General features: G+C 37.5%; 2 protein-coding genes across 4 annotated transcripts in view; one reads left to right on the top strand and one right to left on the bottom strand.

Moving 5' to 3' along the window:
• The window catches only part of LOC133526104 (seizure protein 6 homolog), a 118,811-nt gene extending 110,921 nt beyond the window's left edge, over positions 1 to 7,890 (top strand). For both annotated transcript variants that reach the window (XM_061862572.1, XM_061862581.1), the window contains 2 exons: positions 327 to 517; positions 7,173 to 7,890. In XM_061862572.1, the coding sequence (XP_061718556.1) occupies positions 327 to 517; positions 7,173 to 7,503 (522 nt within the window). In that variant the 3' untranslated portion in view covers positions 7,504 to 7,890. The remainder of the gene's footprint in view (positions 1 to 326; positions 518 to 7,172) is intronic.
• On the bottom strand, positions 517 to 23,640 carry LOC133526392 (uncharacterized). 2 transcript variants are annotated; one of them, XM_061863016.1, is made up of 4 exons: positions 23,281 to 23,640; positions 22,226 to 22,339; positions 21,208 to 21,410; positions 517 to 601 (listed from the first exon to the last, which is right to left on the bottom strand). In XM_061863016.1, exons 1-3 carry the CDS (start codon positions 23,413 to 23,415, stop codon positions 21,210 to 21,212), a joined length of 450 nt encoding a protein of 149 aa, XP_061719000.1. In that variant the 5' UTR covers positions 23,416 to 23,640; the 3' UTR covers positions 517 to 601; positions 21,208 to 21,209. The 2 variants fall into 2 exon arrangements, with proteins under 2 accessions (XP_061719000.1, XP_061718991.1); XM_061863007.1 differs by lacking the exon at positions 517 to 601 and adding an exon at positions 14,965 to 19,673 and having other exon boundaries at positions 23,281 to 23,639.
• Positions 23,641 to 23,891: the final 251 nt, after the last annotated feature.

Here is a 23,891-nt window from a genome sequence, read left to right as displayed (position 1 = left end):
TAGTATTGTTTACAATAATCATATAATCAAGCTTTTCAATCTCGTACACTCAGTTGGCTGAAAGCTTCGTCGGTTGACTGAAAGCTCTTCATTATATCCCGATTGTATAAAATACTATTTTTCCATGGGGTGTTTCAAGTCAGCCAACCTTCCACACAAAGGCCTACCCCGTAAAAAAAAACAATTTCGTTGACATATGATTTTTTTTTGCAGAATATTATCTTAAAAAGGTATTAAAAAAAATATAAATAAGTAAATCTTTTAATTTTGAATCTTAATCATGTCATTGAATTTATTTTTATGAAACACCTGTAACGTCTCCTCAGATTCTCGGCAGCGGTAACAACATCCGCGCCGAGCAAACCCCTCGTGTCAACGTGCCCCAATCAGTGGACGGCGAACGGCGGGAGACTGTCGGCGCGCGCCTCAACCTCGGCGCCGTGGTCGCGCTCGGCGCGTTCGGCGCGATCGTCTTCCTCGTAGCGATCATCACTACCATCGTCATATTGGTGCGGAGGTGAGTTTCAACGGAGTCGGCGTGAGTTGATTTCGAACTGTATGTTGTAGAGGTTGAATCACAGTTTGAAATGAGTGGCTCCACCTGTAAAAGAAGCGAGAACATGACCTGAATTCCGAAACCCGGAGCAAGAAATATTTATTATATTGTTTTATTATGAATTGCTTAAACGATCATATTATTCATGTGAAAGGCCAGCGATGATCATGGTATTGACTTTCACTCCACCAGTATTTTTAATATAGAATTAGTATATATACATAATATAAAAAAAAAACTATTTATGTAGAGCTTTGTGATTCAATCTCTACAGTGGTAAATAAGTGATAGAAAAAACATAATTAGTCCCCTGCCGCGTCTGTCTGTGTGTATGTATGTTCGCGATAAATTCGAAAACTATTGCACGGATTTTCATGCAGTTTTCACCAATCAATAGAGTGATTCATGAGGAAGGTTTAGGTGTATAATTTGTTTGTGTAACCCGTGCGAAGCCGGGAAATGTCGCTAGTTAAATATAGTAAATAAATGTATGTTATTCTAGTAGATATTTGTCAGTGTTGGAAAAAATATGTACACACTTACGTTATAGTTACACACACAGAAAAACAAAAATTAAGTTACTGGTATAATTACTTAATACTTGTTTCTGTAGATGTAGGTTTGTACCAAAAATGTGAGCATGAGTTTCATCAATATTCGTAACTTTTGGTAGTAAATCTAATTCTGTGTACGACCAAAGCGAAAGCAATAGCATAAAAATAGGCATAGGCAGCGTCACTACCAACCAACAAGGCTAGAATACCGATTCGGTGTTTAGATATTTTATCGGTTACGGCGTGGTGAGTGCAACGTGGCAAAGTGTTTTGTACCCACACTAAGTTGAACATAAAATACCTATAATCAGATTAGATTAGATCAATTTTATTTTTGTTGAAAATTGCATGGTATTTTACAAATGTTACAATGTATCTAAATAGCATTAATTCACAAAAAGATCGCCGTAATGAAAAATATAATAATTAAAAATAACACTATCTCATAATCATAAACAGACCGGGCAGTAAGGTACGAGTATATCTAGTGATTAGGAATAGAGGGAAATGCTTGGAACACATTTGAGGACTCCGTAAATTTGTTTGGACTAGTTATTTTATTTAACTTTATTGGGTAAATGGGAAATTGCATATCGTGGCTTGGAATCTAGCACGAGATCCAAAACAACACAGACAGCATGCACACAGCATGCTTTACAAGTAAGCGCAAATGTTACAAATGATTGAACACCATATCAACAAATAAAATAACTATCTAAACATTACACTATAACAGAGTTTACTTTACATTATTAAGATTTAACATCGCAAATGAGACAAACCCAAGTCAAAGCTGATGTCATCTGTCAGTGAGAGGAGAGAAGGATGTCGGCCAAGCATTTCTTAAACCTAGCAATGTGGGGGTCAAAATCACCGGCAATGATCACCGGCTAGTAGGTCATTATATTGGCGACACATTCTTGTAATTGAATTATAGAATGAAGTATTGCTTTTGTATACTGTAAGAGCGAAAAGTTGTAAGTTAGGAGGGGAACATATAAAAAAAGAACATTGCGATTTCAGGGTTTATTCCATAGCAAAAGTTACTCAGTATGACTCAAACATTAATGGGTCTCTTTCTTTGCCTTTCGTTCTGTTCCATAGGGACCGTGCGCGTTGGAGGGTCTGTCATATTGTGGTCGGAATCGGAACCATAAACATGTACATGTACACGTCACGTGTTTTCTTGTGCATAGTAGGTTCTGCCATCTTGTGGGCTACATCGGAACAATAAACATCACATTTACGCCTCGCGCCAAAAATCTGACGGCTCCTGTGCTGCCTCCTACAGTTCATGCACGTTTCCTATACTGTATATTACTGGGTGACCCAGCAAAATTTGTTATATAATGTCAAGAAATACAATATTACAATCAATGTAAGATAAAATTCCTAACTAAAAACGAATACAATATGAATAAAAAATTACAATGTCAGCTTTAGAAAATTGAACCTACTACTAGCATTTTCCGAAAGTATCATGTGAGATTTCATTGTGAGACTAGCGGGATGCAAGAACGCCTCAATGATCTGACAATTCACTAATTTCCTTCCTGCCTCGTCTTCATACGATATGAATAAAAAAGTACAATGTCAGCTTTAGAAAATTGAACCTACTACTAGCATTTTCCAAAAGTATCATGTGAGGTTTCATTGTGAGACTAGCGGGATGCAAGAACGCCTCAATGATCTGACAATTCACTCATTTCCTTCCTGACTCGTCTTCATACGATATGAATAAAAAAGTACAATGTCAGCTTTAGAAAATTGAACCTACTACTAGCATTTTCAGAAAGTATCATGTGAGATTTCATTGTGAGACTAGCGGGATGCAAGAACGCCTCAATGATCTGACAACTCACTCATTTCCTTCCTGCCTCGTCTTCATACAATATGAATAAAAAAGTACAATGTCAGCTTTAGAAAATTGAAGCTACTACTAGCATTTTCAGAAAGTATCATGTGAGATTTCATCGTGAGACTAGCGGGATGCAAGAACGCCTCAATGATCTGACAACTCACTCATTTCCTTCCTGCCTCGTCTTCATACGATATGAATAAAAAAGTACAATGTCAGCTTTAGAAAATTGAAGCTACTACTAGCATTTTCAGAAAGTATCATGTGAGATTTCATCGTGAGACTAGCGGGATGCAAGAACGCCTCAATGATCTGACAATTCACTCATTTCCTTCCTGACTCGTCTTCATAATCTAAAGACATATATACTCTGTATATACTGTGCAGACGAAAGGCATAAGATTTCAAGTAATTTACTATATCTTAAAATGAACTTTTAAAACACCTTTTACGATTTCCTTATCTTTTTGTTTCTTACGCTTCTGTTGGTGACGATCAGCCCGTCTAATAATTGGGACTTTTTTTTCTGTATTTAAACTGAAGGAATTTAAATAGCTACTTACCTACTATAGACATTAAATCGTATACTCGCATTATACATTCGCTAGATCTATAAGATAGGCGTCGCAAATTTCACCAACAACTGAGAGAAATAATAAAATTGTAGTTATGTTCTATTCATATAGATGGCATTACTTATTTATTATAATGTCCTTTTAACATTGCCCGTACTTATTAAAACGATCATCATTGATTGACTTTCTGGACCGCCGTCATAAATACAATGAGACTCGAGGCGTTGTGTCGATGAATAATATTTTTGATGAATTTATTCTGACGATATTAATATTATAACTTTGCCCACCAGGTTAATATGAATTATAATACTACAGTATAACTTCTCAAACGTAGGAGACGTACCACCACATAACCACATAATGCCATCTAACGACGCATTCCCACAAATTGTGAGAAATAGGTATATCATTATAGGTATCATACGAGATTGAGCGAGTCATACATTTAGTTTGGTATTTTTCATATGGGACGCCTAATATATTAAATGCGATAATTTCGCTAGGTGACAAATAAGTATATCATAGATATGAATTCCGTATTTCGTTTTAAAATCAATAGCATAATTCTATGTGTGTGTGCTTACCTACTGATTTTAGCGCTACCGAAGATATGTCTTTGACCGTTGCGGATTACAGTGTTTAGGCATGATTCCACCAGTGTGCAGCACAAGCATTTTGTATTGAATATGCTTGTGCCGCAGCGCAGCAAACTAACGGAATCCCGCTTTTATACCTACCTAACCACCCAGTAATCTAAAACCAGAACTTGTCACTTATAATTTGCGACAATAACTACCGTATACATTCCTCACTGGTTATCGGTGACTTAGCAAATAGTTATAAAACAACACCATTTAGCGACATATACCTTAACTACGTCGGCCATTGGTTAGCGGCGGCGCGCGACGAACAGCGGCGCCGGCGCCGCGTTGGTGCTCGCTGCTGGCGCTCCCGTTCCCCGACCAGCAGGTTGGGCGGAGAGAGTTTGCGCGTGCGCACCGCCATGTGCGCGCAGGACGGTTCAGCAACCCGCTGTAGAGGTACATACTGAGCTACTGGCGTGGCGGGGTCTCAGAGAGTTAATGATTGTAACGCCTTGGCCACGTAACGTTTACGTCAACGTTAGCGTTGAGCGTTGACGCACGGAACGTGCGTTCCGTGGCATTTGGGTGAAAGTTAAGTCTAAGAAAAATCTTGTCAGAGTTTGACAGATGACAGTTAAAAATCTCTTACTTAGAACGTTTTTATAATCGACCCTCTGTCGGGTGTCAAATTATGAATATGGGAAAGTAAAATATGTGCTTTTGTATGTTCATTTAATTATATAACAATTATTTAGGTAAATCTCAAAAATAATAAAACGGCTTTGATGTTATGAAGTACTCTCAACCAGCTGACTTCCTCTTTGATCAATACGCCGTCCAATATCGGAGCAGAATGTGCGAAAACGCTCCGTAAAGATAAAATTTTCAAATAAGTCAATGAATAATGTCGATATTATGTTTTGTGGTTACTGGATTGTCAAACGGCAACTTTGACCACCTGAGTGACGGCATATTACGTAGCTGGACAGCGCCATCTACATCAACTGTCAGATTCGAAGCAACATTTTTTTCTAAAATTTAAAAAATCTTCTACAATCACTAACTCTTTTCTCATAACTACTAAAGATGTTAAAGTACGGGAAAAGTGAGGAATCGTCTTACCAAAGGAATCAAAACTTTCTGTTACGGAACTTAAACTTAGTACGCGTCTTTGTATTCCTTTGTCGATGCTTAAATAATATGACCTATTTAGCGTATGATGGTTGCGTTTACGTCTTTGGAAAAAGCTACATATTCCTATAATCGTGTGAAGTATTTAGCAGAATTATTTATTTCTCTGATTGCCGCATCAGTGTGTACATGTTTTTATTTTATTTTTAAATTAGTCCCAAATAAATATTATCCCAAAAATATATTTACAAATTCCTCGTCTTTGCCCATTTTGCTTGACTTTGCCCAACTTGGAAAGGTATCCAATATGATCTGTAGACCTGATGTAATTAAATTTATTAAATGTAGTTGTCATTAAGCATTTGTGTCTTTATCTAGGACAGTAAACGCCCACCACACGTTCATACGCCAGTAGCTATAGCTGGGAGTCGCGTGACACGCCTAGTCAAGTTGTGGTTAATCGGTAGCTTATGGATCATTGCTATCATTTTAAAATTTTCGTGCATAGTCAAACCAAGTGTTTCCAATGATAAAGTGTGAAAATATCATTGTAGATGTCAAAATTAAGAAAATATGATACGACAGTAGGTAAACATTTGAAAATTTGTCGCAACATGTTATTTTAAAAGTATGCCCTATTAGTGTAATACATATGTTGTTAAAAATACTTCAGTACTCATCTAGCTAACACAAGGAAAAAACTGAAAAGACAAGTCTTCAATACAAATACAGCAAATTTTAGTACCTTTACTTTACCTAAAATTTATTCAATAGCTTTGGTGATTCATAAGTTACCGTGGAATTCGGCCCGTCGCCATTTTCGGCAACTCAGCGACGACACGGCAAGTGATAAAATGCCACTTTGACTACCGTGATAGAGGCCAATTTTGCCCAGCAGAAAGAAAGTTTTATGTCGCTCTTTTGTCGCCGTTGCGTCGCTTGAATCAACGACGTGCCTTTCGCTAGGTTTACAGTGTGTAGGGTTGACATGGTGGCTGATTTTGACAAACAGAAGCACTCCCAATGTAAAGAAAAAGGTAAAGAAATCGTTTTTAACTATAAGAGTTATCTAATTACCAGTAGCAAGGCATCGATATTTACTATTAGTGCAGGGAAGCGCTGACGTAGGAATTCAAGCATAATCTATAAATTTATCGCAGTCGATATGATAAAAAATAGAAACGATGTCGTGCGTTCGGACTAGGTAATCTGTGCATTGGCGGTCACTTGAAACAACAGCGCTTTTACAAATACAAAAGCCATCATGTCATCCACTGCACACGCACAGACTAGCACCGCTCACACGCCATCTTGGAAATACTACACGTTTTATAGCTCACCGCAACACAAAATACGCAAAGGAAAATCACAAAAAGCACATGGTATCTAGCCACGGATTTACAACACGTATTTCATTTGTACATACATACGATTACGCACATTTTTGACACTTCTGCGTTCTTTTTAGAAACACCATGTATCGCACAAACGTTTCGAATGATCTACCTACACCAAACTTCGCATCGTAGCAACGTTTCGTTCTGTTTTATTCCTTAAAAGAATATTTCACAAAAACTTACTGATTCTTGTTAGATACTGTTGTTTAATCGCACATCTTTTGTTCTCATAAAATACTTAAAAATCTAAGGTTTTATTATGTGACTTTGGATGCTACAATACCGCCATGTTCAAATTACAAAAAAGAATCTACCATGGATGCAACAAACAAATGATTATGATTAGCTTTTACAGAAATGAGGTGAGTTAAATAATGAGACAGTACGTATAATTAACACACAATATAAATATAACGACCCTGTCACATACAAACGTATTCTGGCCAAAACGGAGCATCCGCAGTCATGTCTTAAAACCAATCCTTCCCCTTCTAATCCACACTTCTCCTTGCAGAAAGCACCACGACGGCAAACGCTACCGCCACCACGTGTCCCCCGACTGCAACACAGTCGCCTCCCTCGACTCCTCGTCCTCGGAGTCTCGTTCGGGCCTGAACAGGTACTACAGGCAAGCTTGGGAGGAGCTCCACGAAGCAACCGGCGCTAAAGGTAGAAGACACGACAGGGAAGCGCCGAAAGACGGGTCGGAACTTGTCGTGTCAGACGTCTACCCAGCCCCGAGGGACAAGAGGAGACATCATCATCACCACCATCACCGCCAGCCGAGGCATCCGGATTGGCATTCGCCGCATCGTCCACAGCACAATCATAAGCCTAGGTATTAACTAGCTGTTGTAAAAATCATTTCAGTCTGACGTTTTCCGCTAGTGTGTTGTGCATAAAACAGTCAAATTTTGCAGTGTATATGTTATTTTCATTAATATGCAGTACTCATACAGCTTTTTTAGATTGACTGAAGATAGAATGATCAGTTTCTGATTTACGCTCGACAGAAAAAAATCACGAACATAAACACTTTAAAAATGTATAACAAATTTTCCATAAAAGCTAAAAAATATGGAAATTGCTTGAAAAAGATCGTTAATATCATGTTTGATCACTTAATGATTACTTTTTTTAATATCATTAAAACATACAAAAAAATTAAAATTCATAAACATGGTATCCGCGGTCCCGAGCGCGCACAACCATCTCGCTCAGTGAGAGGGAGAGAAGAAGAACGTACTGGACCTCAAGAAAATACGAAGGGCGCAATTTGCATGTAAAATAAATACAGTTGTTTTTTAACTATGATTTAATTTAACGCAACTTTGCCCGGTCACTTAAGTATCTACATTCCACCAAGTGCAAAGTTAGACGTTGTTATAACACTCAGTGAAATGCGAGGTTGAAATTATTCACCTAAACTATGACTGAAATGGTTGTTAGACACCGTAATTTAAATATTGCTTCCATTGGGTCGAAATGGCGTTAGATTGTAGATGATGAACGTAGGTATTAAATGTCTGAAGTCCTTTGTTGGCCGGATAAAATAAAATATCAGGTTAACAAAGCGCAGTGTGACGAAAAGTAGGATGACACGACTTTGTACAAAGCTCGTCTGTTAATAATTACATAGTACAGCTTCGTGTAGGTAGCAAAAAAGTAGTCGTCTCGTCGTCGTACCTATATATGTATACATATCTATTTAAGTAACGGTTTTTCCTGTAGACATTTTCGTAACTTTATTTGTTTTTTTTTATTACTCATCAGAACGGCACATCTACCAAGCGAAATAGAATTATAAACTGAAATTAATGTCATATACTAAGAAAAAGTCCAAGGCCTCCAGTGCCCCAGGCTGGAATCGAACCAGCGTCCTCTGCTATCGCGGCAGGTGCCTGAGCTATTCGGCCACCGGGGTCACGGCGGCATAAGTCGAATTTTTCCAAGTAAGTACCTATATGCATTTACTGAAGGCTTATGACGCCCCCTGGCCACCCCTAAGGTAGAACAGTATGGTTCAAGCTTCTAACTGAATCGACTCAGGTGATTCCGAGTTAGCGGGATAGATGGCGCTAATAACCATAATAGAATAGAATTAACTAAAGCAGAGCTAATTTGTATTCTTTATATTTCGGATAATTAACTAGCACTATAGTCTGTATCTTTAGGTATTTAAAATAATATAAACAAACTACAATTAGGTATTTTATTAGGCAAGAAAATTCTTAAAGTCAATTAAACTCGATGTGCCAATACTTACAGAAGTTTTACTACGATACCTATATATTTTACTCGACGTAACAACGAAGCTGCTGTAATCGTGGTATTTTATTAATAGGAAGGTATCGGGATGATTTGATTAATTGATAGCAATTTAGTTTTGCAATATTTGCTATTACTTCGCCCTAGTAAAGAACCTAAAACGAGATCGAATATTGAGCCATTTGAGGGTAGACGAAAACATTACACGAGTAAATGAAATAGGTAAAAGCCAGAACGATGAAACAGATCCAGGCAGTTTTCTATTTGGTTGGTTAACTGATAAATGTTCCAAGTACCCGAAAATGATAAAACCACATTGTTTACATTTATTTTACCACCTAAAGATACAGTCTATTATAGCACACTGTAAACTTGTAAAGTACGTAATTAGAAATAAATATAGTCTATGATAAAATCCATGAAATACCGTGAAGACTATCAGCTTTGTCCACACCTGGCAACTGGCCCAGTTGAGAAAAATATGAATCATTATTTACTTTTTGTTAAATATGTTTTCTACTCTGAAAAATTGATCACGTTTTCAAGACACACTGTGACATGCAAGCATGTCACTCTTGACTGTCCTTTCACTTCGTAACGAATCCACAATTATGACTCTATATATTTAATAGAATTCAATAATTGGCTATTTATGTATTCGTATTTGACTCATATTAAGGTAGAAGTACTAGTGCTCGACGCTGCACTAGTACTCGACATGGGCACTTTATGTCAAAGTGACAAGGATTAAGTTCGAATACAGAAAAATCTTCGTTGTTCAAATTTAACCTATATTTCCATGAAATAAAGTGTCGGCGACTAGTGCAGCGTCGAGCACTAGTACTTCTACCTTACAGTGTATATTATTATAATTATTTTCATATATTTTTCTCTTAACCTGGAGCTGTTTTGAGTGAATGATTATTTGAAAATTGATTAATGGTCTCGCCGGAAGATCAGCGCTGACTTTTGAGTTAGCATTTATGCTGAGGCGGGACCATTTCGTGGTAAACTTTTTATTTCTTCTATGTTTTTTTCTTGTGTTATGTTGTTATACTTTTGTATGTCATAGTTTATCACGAATAAATGAAATTATTTCTGATTTCTGAAAAGGGAATTGAGATTATTAATCCCTTTATTTATTTTTGGTCTTAGGCGAGGTCATTTATAATATGAATATAAAAGTAAAATATAAAAACACTTACAAAACAATACAAAATATATATAAACACATTATAAAAAACCTAACCTAGTGTGCCGCCAGCAGCGGGGCAGGGCCCAAGCTGCCGGTGGTCAGGGCCGCAGAGAGAGGAACCGACGGACTATCCGCGCCGGGTCCAAGATCACCGCCTTCTGCATCTGACCCTTGATCCAACCACCTAGCGAGAGTCTCTCAAGGTGTTGGTCGAGACTCTTCGCTATGAGACCGTTCGTTGAAAGATTATTAATTATTATTATAGATTTCATTATATACTTATATATAGCTGCATTATTTATTAAACAGTTGATGCTTTGTACAGAGTCTAGTACTGAACCAAATAGCTATTTAAACAATTGTTATTTGTTAATTATGTTTAAACATTAATATAAGGGATTTAACGAACAATACTTTCTATAATATAATTATCAATAAATGATTTCATGACGTATACAACGAAGTAAGATATGAGACTGTCATTTTTATACATTTCAACTGTCATAATTCATAGTACAGTAGGGCTAAGATGGTCGGCTCTTTATCATTTGTCACCATGCCTGTCACGTTCTAACAGGTATGGAAGTGCGAAAGTGATGCATGACATGACAGGTGATAAAAATGTGACCATAATACCGCTGCAGGGCTAAGATGGACGGCTGTCTATCATTTGTCACCATACCTGTCACGCTCTAACAAATAAGTAAGTGCGAAAGTGACGCATGATATGACAAGTGAAAAAAACACGACCATGATACCGCTGCAGCAGCGGTATTATGGTCACATTTTTATCACCTGTCATGTCATGCATCACTTTCGCACTTCCATACCTGTTAGAACGTGACAGGCATGGTGACAAATGATAAAGAGCCGACCATCTTAGCCCTACTGCTGTAGTATACATAGTGTCATTCACGAAGACGCGCGCCTTGACTAGTATAATCATGTTGTTAAAGGTTAGATTTGACAAATCTGTGCGTCTTCGTGAATGACACAAACTATTGGTATTTTACTTCACTTATGAAATCTACTTAATAATGATTTTCTCTTTAGTAGTTGAATATATAATAGATTTAATTATATGTAATCGTTTATAGACACATGCAGTTGAGATCTATTAATTACTAGCTATTATTTTAGTAAAAAAACAAAGGAATAAGTACTAAGACGCATGTAAGTAGTGAATAATATTTACAGCTGCTCTAGTTTGAATGCTGAAGTATATAGCGCTATACAGCATCATACATTATGAAAGTAAGATACAAAGCAAAAATAATACATTATATTATGTAACATTTGTGACTTCAAAATATTACACTACTATTATTAAAAAGCTTCTACAGACGTTGCAACGAATGGCATGCGAAATAAGATAATTGCTAGCTGAGTAAGATCAAAAAAGATCAAGAAAGAAAGATTAAATAAACTAGGCGAGCCGTCTCCATTTCATGTCAGGGTACTACCAGATTCTTACTGCAGAAAGGGGCCCATTGCAGGTTAGAAGTGTTCCATCCTAGACTGCATCGGCACTTTCCATCAGGTGAGATTGTGGTCAAATGCTTACCTTTTCATAATAATAAAATAAAAAAAAACAAATGAAAAGTAAGGCCCAGAAAAACCATACTCTCTACGAGGTCCAGCGTTTCGCCATTGTGATGATAGTTTCAGCTTTTCTCGCAGCGAGCAGCGAAAATTTGACACATTTCGTCTTTTTCGCATTAAGAAGTAAGTTATTTACTGTGAACCATTCTAGTACCTCTTCCAAAGTTTCATTGACTTGGCTATAATCGCTCAGTTTCCTGTCAACTTTGAAAATTAGTGAGGTGTCATCAGCAAATAAGACTATATCACATTTATGCTTTACAAGATTCGCGACATTTCCATCTTCAGTATCTTCACCACTTAGTTCCAGTCCTCAACTGTGCCTTTCTCCAGAAACTTCCTACCTCACACTACTAAACTGTGGAATGAACTGTCGCTTGCGGTATGCCGGACCGATACGACTATGGAGTGTGAAATTAAAAGGAGTGAAATCTCTTATGGTAGAACTGTTGCAAAAGTGTCCAGCTGTCAGCTATAAATAATAGTTCCAAATCTCTCCAGAGTAGCGCTGGAGTAGCTAAGAACCTAGGCGTTATTGACGGAGTGAAGTGCGCTGTCTATGATTTTATTATTGTTTCCAGTATTCTAGGTATTGTAGCGCCACCTATTTAAAGTATTTTGATAACACTTTTTGGTACATGGAGATTTCATTCCTTACCTCCACCTTCCATAGATACGACTCTTCCAATCTTAAATTCCGACAACGCACGACCCGTGTTACGGGTGTCCATAGGCGGCAGTGATCGATTACCATCGCTCCTATATAATATATAAAAGAAGGATCGAGCAACGGATTCAGAAATCGTTCTGCCAAATGCAGCAAAGTATTGCAAATCGCATGCGATTATCTGTGACGTTTGGAGAGGCCATTAGTATCCCTTTGTATTTAGTGAAAGTTTATATTAAACGCTACGACTATGATTACCTTGATCTGTTCTTATTGTTTATTAGTTCATATTATTTTTCTCATTTACACTAGTTTAGTCAGTAAGCAGTTATTCTCCACTGTACATATTGTAGGTTAAGTTCTGTAAGACTAGATTGAAGTTAATCATCGTGTTTCGCTCTTTAATAAGCTACCTGTATTTGTAATTATCATATTTTGTTAACTTTGCCCAGGTACAAAACTAGACTCCGTCTAAGCTAACTGAACAAAGTGAGGGCGTCATTATAAACGTCATACTTTCATAGAAATTTGACATAAATGTTGACATTTCCACACTATGCCATTACAGAATTTGCTTGATTCGACTCTACCCTATCAATATACTTTTAGTTTTAGTATTTTGATATATTTCCGGTGATAAAGTCAACATCAGCTTTGTCGAATTTAATAATAAAATAATTTTAGGTACATTCCATTCCATGAACAACGCACCTTTTTCTTTAAACTTCAATTTTCACCAAAGTTGAATTATACAGAAATACGATACTTTTTATCTGTATTAAGATAAAGATGGGCAAAGTTACAATGCTTACCGTTTCTATTAATTACGTTATTTTTTTTTTTCTTATTTTATTATATCATTTGACACTTCCACGTGTGGTACAAAGTAATATTAATTAAATCGACTCGTGAGTAGTACAAGTCACGTGCTTATTTTGAATATATATGAAAAAACAATTTGTATGAAAATGTGCCATGAACGGGCAGACATGACGTAAGATGATCTGATGGTGTGTAATAATTTATTACTGTAATTATTTAATATATACTGTGTACGAATAAATGTATTTGTAAATAATTTCACGGATTACAGTTGGCGATTGATGTGTAGGTATACTTATATTATTTGAATTCAAACTTAGAAACAATCATACTTCATTTTAGCTACCGACATGTTTTGATGACTAATAAAATAAACTAAATTCAATAATGTATTTTTTCAAGGGATCAATAGTCAGACCAAGCTAAGTTGGCACTTGGCAGTGATTTTGATAGCACAAGGTGCAAGTGTTATTTTAAACGTCAAACTTCTATGAAATTACAACTTGCACCGTCTGGGCTATCAAATTCGCTGTCATCTTAGCTTGGTCTGACAATATCAACACGTCAAAATATATTTGTTGCCGACTGTACCAGCCTGCGATATACTTATGTTTACGGTTGTATAGATGTCCGACTTGTATCAGAGTATTTTAGAATTAAATATTTTGTGATAAACAATATTTGTTTTTGTCCCTATCTATCTATAGGGAGTATTACTGCCATGTTCTGCCGCCAGAGTGCAGCACTAGCCCCTATCGTAAACCATAGAGTAACTTATACATACAGCATAGGGACCGTGCGCGTTGGAGGGTCTGCCATCTTGTGGTCTGAATCGGAACCATAAACATTTTGCTCTAAAATCGTTACCGGGCTTTTTTTTGATCGCCAAGAACACCTACAATCGTCGTCACTAGTCGTGCCCACAGCGCCAAGGACACCTATGTATAGGTGTTATGGCGGACGCTGTCAAAGTAACCTTCACACTTGAAAGTTTAATACTCCACCGAACACTGTCTATGACCGTAATATGATAAGATTCATATTATGGAGTGTGGAATTAAGAGGAGTGACATCTCTTATGGTAGAACTGTTGCAAAAGTGTCCAGCTGTCAGCTATAAATAATAGTTCTAAATCTCTCCAGAGTAGCGATAGAGTAGCTAAGAACCTAGGAGTTATTGACAGTGAATTGCGCTATGATTTGATTTTTTTGTTCAAGTACTCTAGGTATTGTAGCGCCACCTATTTAAAACTTTTTGATGACACTTTTTGGTACATGGAGATTTCGTTCCTTATCTCCACCTTCCGTAATTCATATACTAGCCGTGTCTTATCCAACCTCGACATTGGTAGAACCATCAACACCTTGATGGAGCCATAACACGAAAAATTGATTGATCGAAGTAAAGTTTACATTCGCTCGCTTGGCCCAGCCATTCAAATAGAAAATCCAAATTGTGCCACTGATTATTTAACCTATAGTGCAGGGAATAGGGAGCGTGCATTAACTATAGGAGGCAGCACAGGAGCCGTCAGATTTTTGGCGCGAGGCATAAATGTGATGTTTATTGTTCCAATGAAGCCCACAAGATGGCAGAACCTACCATGCACAACAAAACACGTGACGTGTAAATTTACATGTTTATTGTTCCGATTCAGGCCACAAGATGGCAGACCCTCCAACGCGCACGGTCCCTATACAGATGATTTTATTTTGTTTGAAAATTGAACGAAACAAAACAAATGAAACACTGTTTCAATGGAATATGGTTTATATTTCCTTGAACTGAATAAGTAAAGTTAAGTAAGATATGATTTAAAGTTGTTTTATAATCGGTTTGCTGTACAACTTCAATCTCTGATTCTGTGATTTTCTAGTCTAAGGGCATGTTTCACAATGTTCTTTCTTTATCATATCTTTATTGTGAAACGCCAAAATTGACTTTATTCGTCAGATAAGTGGCAAGTAGCTTATTCAGGATTTTATTGGACATTGTGAAACAAGCCCTAATTGGACTTCCTCTCTTTATTTGATTATCATTTGGGATGAATTTTAGTAATCAATATAATGTACTTCCTTAATTATGTACTCACGACTACTTACAAAAACGTTATTAATTTTATATAATATATTCTACGATACATTTACGACTATCAAATGGCCGAATGTTATATTAAATCTACTTTTTTTTTTAATTCAGTCTTTGACCATCTTTAGTGAAATAACTTAACCTACAGTTGAACATTTGCAACAGCTGCAACTGAAACAACATTCTTAAACATAATTACATATACTATAGGTACGGTCACTTCTGAAAATATCGATTTGGACAAAGTGCCATAAATATGTATACACTACCCTAATATACGGACCATAAAGTCGTGTATACATATTTTTGGCACTTCGATCGTGGCGTTCAGACGTGACTAGACCCCGCCTTTTAGCATTGAAAGTAAACAATCCTGACGTGTCTTTAAAAAAAAACTTGAAAAATAATTTACATGAAGTATGTAACAATTTATATGCAGATGGAAACGCCGCCAGCATCATTGGTTAAGTCAAGGTATTAAATATCGACACTGACAAAGTGCCAAAAATATGTATGCACGACTTTATGGGCAACAACGGCAACTTAAAACTACATTCAATACACGACCTTAATGCCAATACATTAAGGTAGTGTGTACATATTTTTGTTACTTTGTCCGTGTTGATATTTAATACCTTGATTGCACAATGCCTCAAGGGCCTATTTTAGATTTAACCTAATTATAGTAACACCTCGGTATATATCCATTATGTAAATAAATAAATAAATAATAAATAAATAAATATTATAGGACATAAATACTTAAATACATAGAAAACACCCATGACTCAGGAACAAATATCCATGCTCATTACATGAATAAATGCCCTTACCAGGATTTGAACCCGGGACCATCAGCTTCGTAGGCAGGGTCACTACCCACTAGGCCAGACCGGTCGTCGAAACATTTACTTATATATATTTTATTATCATTTACATTAATTTGGTTTCATAAGTATATATAAGTAAATTCCGAGAGATGGTCGCCGACGTGAGATGATGACATGGCACAACAAGAAGACTAGGTATTTTTTTTAAACGTTTTTTTTTATTAAAAAGGCACGTCAAGATTGTTTATCCTTTTTCTAATGCAAAAAAAAACGAGGTATATTAATGGTGGGTTATTCATAATTAATATTATTATGTAATCGTTTTTAACACATTCACTTCCAACGACGCGCTAGGCGGGTTCTCTGTTCGCAGGCGTTTTTCGCTATAACTCTGTATCTTTAGGTATTTAAATAAAATTAAACAAATCATTTATACATTTTCGGGTAGTTATAGCATTTATTGGTTAACCAACCAAATACAAAAACGCCTGGATCTGTGACTGAACGATCTGACTTTAACCTACATTATTTGATCATGTAATGTTTTCATCTACCCTCTACTGGCTTGAGGAGCCATTTGAGGGTAGATTTTGTTTACTTTTATTTAAATACCTAAAGATATTATTACCTTATCGGCTTGCGCTAGCACTGAATGTGTTAATATCTGTACAGTCACGTCTCAAAATAACGATACGGACAAAGTGCCAAATATATGTATACACTACCTTAATATATGGCCAACAAGTTCGTCTATACTATTATTGGCACTTTATACGTATCGATATTTTTAGACGTGATTGTAATCACTTGTACTTAGGTCATACTGAAAGCTCCTGAAATCTTTTTTTTAATCCTTAAAGAATCCCTGACATATAATTTTCAAACAGTATTCCAAAAATACAAATCATCACCGAACAAATTGTATCTAAAAATATACAATTTCCAAACAAGTTATATTTTCAACATTTTCATTGCGTGACCTCTAAATGGCTCATTCCAGAAACTTTCAGTATTACCCACGTACTGAACTATGTATGTACAGTCCACTGTAGATAGTTCAGTACTGACGACCCTTGTTACGCTATGGTTCATGTTTTTCGCTATCTTACGTTTTACATTACTAAACTTAAATTAACTTAATGTTACACATTTACAACATTGAAAAAAAGTAGATTTCGCGGAATAGGTAATATTACGCAAAATTCTGCGTAGGCGCCACTAGCACAAACTGTAAATCAACCGCCGTAATACATGAATTTCATATTTATTTGTAACGAATGATCTGTGAAAACTTGTCTATAAACTGTTTAATGCATAGTATACAGGGTGACCTTAGCCATTGGACAAACCCTTAACCTCACCCTTACCCTTGGAGCTTATTAGTATCATAAATGATTACTCTGTAGTGGAAAAGCGTCGAGGATTTTTCGATGAGGAACTATGATTTTTTTTTTATTATTATATATATAAGGTAGAAGTACTAGTGCTCGACGCTGCACTAGTACTCGACTTGGGCACTTTATGTCAAAGTGACAAGGATTAAGATCGAATACAGAAAAATCTTCGTTGTTCAAATTTAACCTATATTTCCATGAAATAAAGTGCCCATGTCGGTGACTAGTGCAGTGTCGAGCACTAGTACTTCTACCTTATGTCTTTTTTAATAAATTCTGATTAATAAATCGTTTAACGCTTTATTTTTCGGATTGTAGGTACCTACTGCAAAGTAGAATTTTCGTAAAAAAAAAAAAATTAAATTAAAAATGCAAATATGCATATTCCGTGTTTGGTATTAAACTTTGTGATGGTAGTGTATGTTACTCTATGGTTTACGGTATGTGCTAGTGCTGCCCCTGGCGGCAAATTGCACTATTACTATCCCTTTTAAAGCTTTGGACGTAAAGCCCCCGGTTCATTTTATGAACTCCTTTTATTCATGAACCCCCTTATTCATCAACGTGTACTAAAGTTACGATGCCGCTGATCATCGTTTGTCCCTTTCCATCATACCTATACGTCGGAAAGGGGCAAACGATGATCAGCGGCATCGTAACTTTAGTACACGTTTATGAATAAGGGGGTTAGTGTTAAACCCCGCCATATACGAAGCTGGCCCACAAGTACGATGCCATACAATTTGTATCATTATTTTTGTTTTTTTTTCTTACACGTCTGGGGTCATCAGTTTATTACATCGCATGAATTTTTGCCTCCTTGTTACACCTGGTCACATTAGGCAACCCTCCCCCCTGGTGTCGTCACATTTTTTTAAACTTGTTATTAACGAAATAACTGAAATAAGCAATTAGAATGAAGTATTATTTTAATAAAAAAATATTTTTTTATATATATAAGTCACGCAATAAAACTATATATCGTTGCAAAAACTGGTTATTTAGCTGTACAATTTTTGTTTATATGTGAAGTTAAGTGACGTCACAAAGCTGTTCACTCCCCCCATGTCACATGTCACATTTTTGTACCCCTCCGTCCCCCTCGTGTGATGTTATTAATGGAGGACCCCTCTTTTACAAAATAACATTATAAATGAAAACTAAATTCATTTAATTTAAACAAAAAATATTATTCTCTAAATATTCTTCAAACGCACGTTTGTTAAAATCAAAAATCATCAAAAATAAGGTATGCCCCCCATGTCACATTTTTGTACCCCTCCCTCCCCCTCGTGTGATGTTATTAATGGAGGACCCCTCTTATACAAAATAACATTATAAAAGAAAACCAAATTCATTTAATTTAAACAAAAAATATTATTTTCTAAATATACAAAACGCGCGTTTGTTAAAATCATCAAAAATAAGGTATGTCCCCCCACATGTCACATTTTTGTACCCCTCCCTCCCCCTCGTGTGGTGTTATTAATGGAGGACCCCTCTTATACAAAATAACATTATAAATGAAAACCGAATTCATTTCATTTAAACAAAAAGTATTATTTTCTAAATATTCTTCAAACGCACGTTTGTTAAAATCATCAAAAATAAGGTACCTGCTCCAAATAAGGCCCGTTTTTATTTTGCTTATATTTTACATGAACTTGTAGTTTTGTCTATGACACTAGCGAATACGGACGCAATTCACACTTATGGTCTGTCAAGCAATTTCTGTCAGTAGAACAAAGCGGCATATTTAAAAAATGTATGCGCGAAATGATATTGTCCCATAGACAACTTGAAATCCGCGCTTTTTTCTATTAACGAACTTGTTTGACTGATTTCACAATAGCAAACCATTTTGGAAGTAGGCCAGTTTAAGTACCCTTTGGCGTAGGTACCTTATGCGGTGCGCAGTTTAAAAAAATGGCAACGTTATCTCCCGGCTTGTAAGATGGGAGGCTGACGATACAAACTACATCCCGAATCCCGCGGGATCGGAATCCCACAACAAGCGGGACTAAATGCGCGGGATCCCGGAATCGTAAGCCCTAATCGGCCTGGAAACATCAGTGAAGGGGCTCCGGCCGTTCCTGTCGACGGCTGCAGTGTGCTCCTGAGGCATTTTGAGTGGATGCACTGGTTTCGTCTAAAAGAAAATATCGCAATTTTTTTAAATAGACATAATTTTAACAAGCTTTTATTTACTTTCACCTGACCGTTGTCTGTAAACAAATCTTGCAAGTTAAATTTGATCCACTTCCCGGTTTCCGATGAAGCTGAAATTTTGCATACATATGTAACTCGGGTGACAATGCAATATTATGGTACCGTCGAGCTGATCTGATGATGGAGACAAGAGGTGGACATAGGAACTCTGTGATAAAACAACGCAACCTAATTTGGGGTTTTTAGAAAAGGCTCGATATTATCGAATTAGTTCGTACAAAATTTCACTTACCCCTCTCGTTGCACAATGTACTATTGGGAGAATCAACTTTTTAGCGTCACTCGTTGCCATGGTTACGATTAGTTGTCCAGGGGACAAAAGTTCATTGAAATACTGATTCTATGGTACTTAAATGTATTAAACTTGCGTTTTTGTGGTCGTTATAACCAATGTCCATAATGGGGCCCTACTAAGCATGTTAATAGAACGGCATACAACGTCTCTTCAAACAAACTGTGCCACTGTTGTCCCTTGGACAACGGGACAGAATAACAAAACAAAAAAAGTTGATTCAGCCTATTACTAATGACTTCACTTTAGACTGAGAATTGAAGAGGGTTACATAACATGTATAAAAAACACACCTAGCTATCTCGGATTTGTCTCAAAATTGAAATCTTTCTTAATCCAGAAGGTCTACTTTTCCGTAACTGGACTTCTGACTGAATAGCTTTAAAAAACCAATGAATTTTTGACATGAATTAATATTGATATTTTATTTCTTATTTCTGCAGATTTTTATTATTTACTCCTTACCTGTGCTATTATTAGGCACAATTTATTGTTTTATGTTAATAAAATAATAATAATTCAGCCTATATACGTCCCACTGCTGGGCACAGGCCTCCTCTCATGTGCGAGAGGGCTCGGGCTATAGTCCCCACGCTAGCCCAATGCGGATTGGGGACTTCACATACACCTTTGAATTTCTTCGCAGATGTATGCAGGTTTCCTCACGACGTTTTCCTTCACCGAAAAGCTAGTGGTAAATATGAAATAAATAAATATTATAGGACATTATTACACAAATTGACTAAGTCCTACAGTACGCTCAATAAGGCTTGTGTTGAGGGTACTTAGACAACGATATATATAATATATAATATATAAATATTTATAAATACTATCTAAAAATGATATTTCGTACATAAGGAAGCGGTGGTGGCCGAGTGGATATGACGTCCGACTTTCAATCCGAAGGTCGCGGGTTCAAATCCTGGCTCGTACCAATGAGTTTTTCGGAATTTGTGTAATAATGTCCTATAATATTAAAAAAAAAAATGACAATGTATGCTTTTTTTTTAATACTACGTCGGTGGCAAACAAGCATACGGCCTTCCTGATGGTAAGCAGTCTCCGTGGCCTATGTACACCTGCAACTCCAGAGGAGTTACATGCGCGTTGCCGACCCTAACCCCACCCCCCTCGTAAAATAAATGTGAATATGACTGACCTCTACTCGGGGTCCGCGTGGGCGCTCTGGTCGCCGGCGGTGCGCGCGTCGAGCCGCTCCAGCATCTCCTCGAGCGCGGGCGTGGTGAACGACGAGAGGAACTCGAGCGTGTGCAGATCCACGTTCTTGTGCTTCCTGGTCTCCAGCAGGCGGAGCGCGTGCTCGGGGCACACGGCGGACTTGCGGCCCGTGAGCCCGGTCACCTGTACAATAATAGTTATTTTCATCACACTTGCTCGAAAAAGATCTTATTTCATGCAGGTGTGCTGAAGGACAAAGGCCTGTTTTGTTCCCGCGGGAGTTATGGATTGTGAAGAAAAAGCTATAACTCCCTAGCGTAATATGGTAATTTTCGCACTAGTTTTAGATTATCACCCTCGTGTCCAAAATTTCACCCCCCTCGTTGCACAATGTACTATTACAGTACACATGCTGCTACTTTTCCGCACTAGTGCGTAAATTACCACATTATGTAGCTATGTCGAAAAGTTAAAGGGTTGTAATAGTAGTTTATGTGACTGCTACATAATAAAAGGCATTAAAATACACGAGTGTGGGTTTAAGAAACGAACGAAGTGAGATCACACGAGTGTTTTAATGCCTAATTATGTACAGTTACATACACTATTTTATCTACACGCATATTATAAACTTTCTATGAAATATTCACTAACCTAAATAACAGCCAAATATCTGAACACACGTCTATTATCAAGGCGTTAAAAGGGCGTGTTCAGATATTTTGAGCACCTCGGCCGCTCCGATATATCTGATGGCGACTGTACATTACGATACAAGGGCGAAAAATAGGAAATTCGCACATGTATCGTACAACGTTTTACAGTACATATGGCCCTTTAAACTTTCGACATAGTTACGTAATGTGTTAACAAGACGAGTGTTCTTGTACGCGCGGAAGTTGAGAAAATGATTATAAGTGCATGGCTATAAGGCCGCGGAATACGTGACCGGTGGTGGCGGGGTGTGATACTGCGAGCTACGTTTAGTGATGTCTAACCTTGGACAGGAACAGGGTGGAGCGGCAGTACTCGCACTCGTCTTGGTCGCGAGTGTTCCACGCGCGGAAGTACGACGTGTTGAGCGGCGCCGACGATGGGGGACGTTCTTGCACCTGCAAATAAAATGTCGGAATAAAGAATCAATAATTAATTCAATCATCTCTTAATCCTCCTTTTTTGAAGTCGGTAAAAAATGGACCCGGGTATGTCCTTGGACCCGGGTATGTCCTTAAACTACGTCCAAAAGAGAGGTATGGGCAATGTGAATGTCATCTCGCCTTGTGTGGTAGGGCACAGCACAGCAGATGTCATTCCAGATCTAGAGCAGAGCCCAACTGGGGAAGTACCTCCACTTTACAGAAAACCGCAGCCAAATAACACTTGACCCTACTTATAGTGTTGTGTTCCTGCCGGTGAGTAAGGTTGCCAGAGCTCAACGAGGGGGGTGGGGTTAGGGTCGGCAACGCGCATGTAACTCCTCTGGAGTTGCAGGTGTACATAGGCTACGGAGACTGCTTACCATCAGGCAGGCCGTATGCTTGTTTGCCACCGACGTAGTATAAAAAAAAATAAAAAAAAAAAAAAGTCAACTTTTAGCAAAATGTCCTATGTCTTATATTTAAGGTTTCCCTCGATGTCCCATAATGTGGGGACGGCCTGTGTACAATGCAAGCATCGCACATTTCTCGCGTCAGCGTTTAAATTAAATATAATGACTTTATAATAATTGCTGTATTTGCGATTACGCCATACATCGATTTATGAATTAGTTTACGTTTATACGTGCTCCTAGCTAGTACTCATATACCTTGGTTATCAATAAATGCATATACCAAAATCAGTGTTTCCATCAAGACCACAATCAACCATCAAGAATCATATCAGCTCAGATGTACGACCCGTACATCTTTTGGTCCTTCGAACCCATCAGTGACTGTGACAGTGATTTCATCCCATCGGCCTCCCACAAGCTGGTCCCACCGTGCGGATTGAATCTATATACACTTAGTTTTCTCAGACAGGGCACGTATTCTGTGCAACACGGGCGCGTTACCTTGAGCCCCTTGTGGTCGAGGGCGCGGCGGTGCTCCAGCTCGGCGCTGAGCAGCGTGGCCAGCACGGAGCACACCTGGTGAGGGGCCGAGGAGTCGGCGCTGCCGTTCAGGAGAAGCTGCTCCAGGGAGAACATGGTCGGCTCGCAGCTGTTGCGCAGCTCCTGTTGCCATAACACGTTATTTTCATCACACTTGCTCGAAAAAGATCTTATTTCATGCAGGTGTGCTGAAGGACAAAGGCCTATTTTGTTCCCGTGGGAGTTATGGATTGTGAAGAAAAATCTATAGCTCCCTAGGGAGTTATAGCTTCTTTTTTAATTATGTCACTTATTCATACAAACCGAGTAGCATAAATGGGTTTTACTTTTAAAATACTAACGTTTATAATTTAACATTTTTGTTTATGTTTAAAATTATTTAATTTGATTAATTTAACAGCTGTTTAAAATATTTTTATATAATTTTCAATCGTGCCTGAATGCCGACTAGGTCTGTGCCTTCGATGCCTCACCTGCCAAGAAATTACAAAATGGCGGACGAATGTTTGATATATCACCGTATTTAAGAATTATTTGGCTTATAATTTAGTTTTTTCTTCGCAAGTGTGATG

Source organism: Cydia pomonella, chromosome 1 (assembly GCF_033807575.1).
Source record: "Cydia pomonella isolate Wapato2018A chromosome 1, ilCydPomo1, whole genome shotgun sequence".
NCBI classification, from domain to species: Eukaryota; Metazoa; Arthropoda; class Insecta; order Lepidoptera; family Tortricidae; genus Cydia; species Cydia pomonella.
Note: the sequence above shows the minus strand (reverse complement) of the source record. Positions and strands in the feature narration are given on the sequence as shown.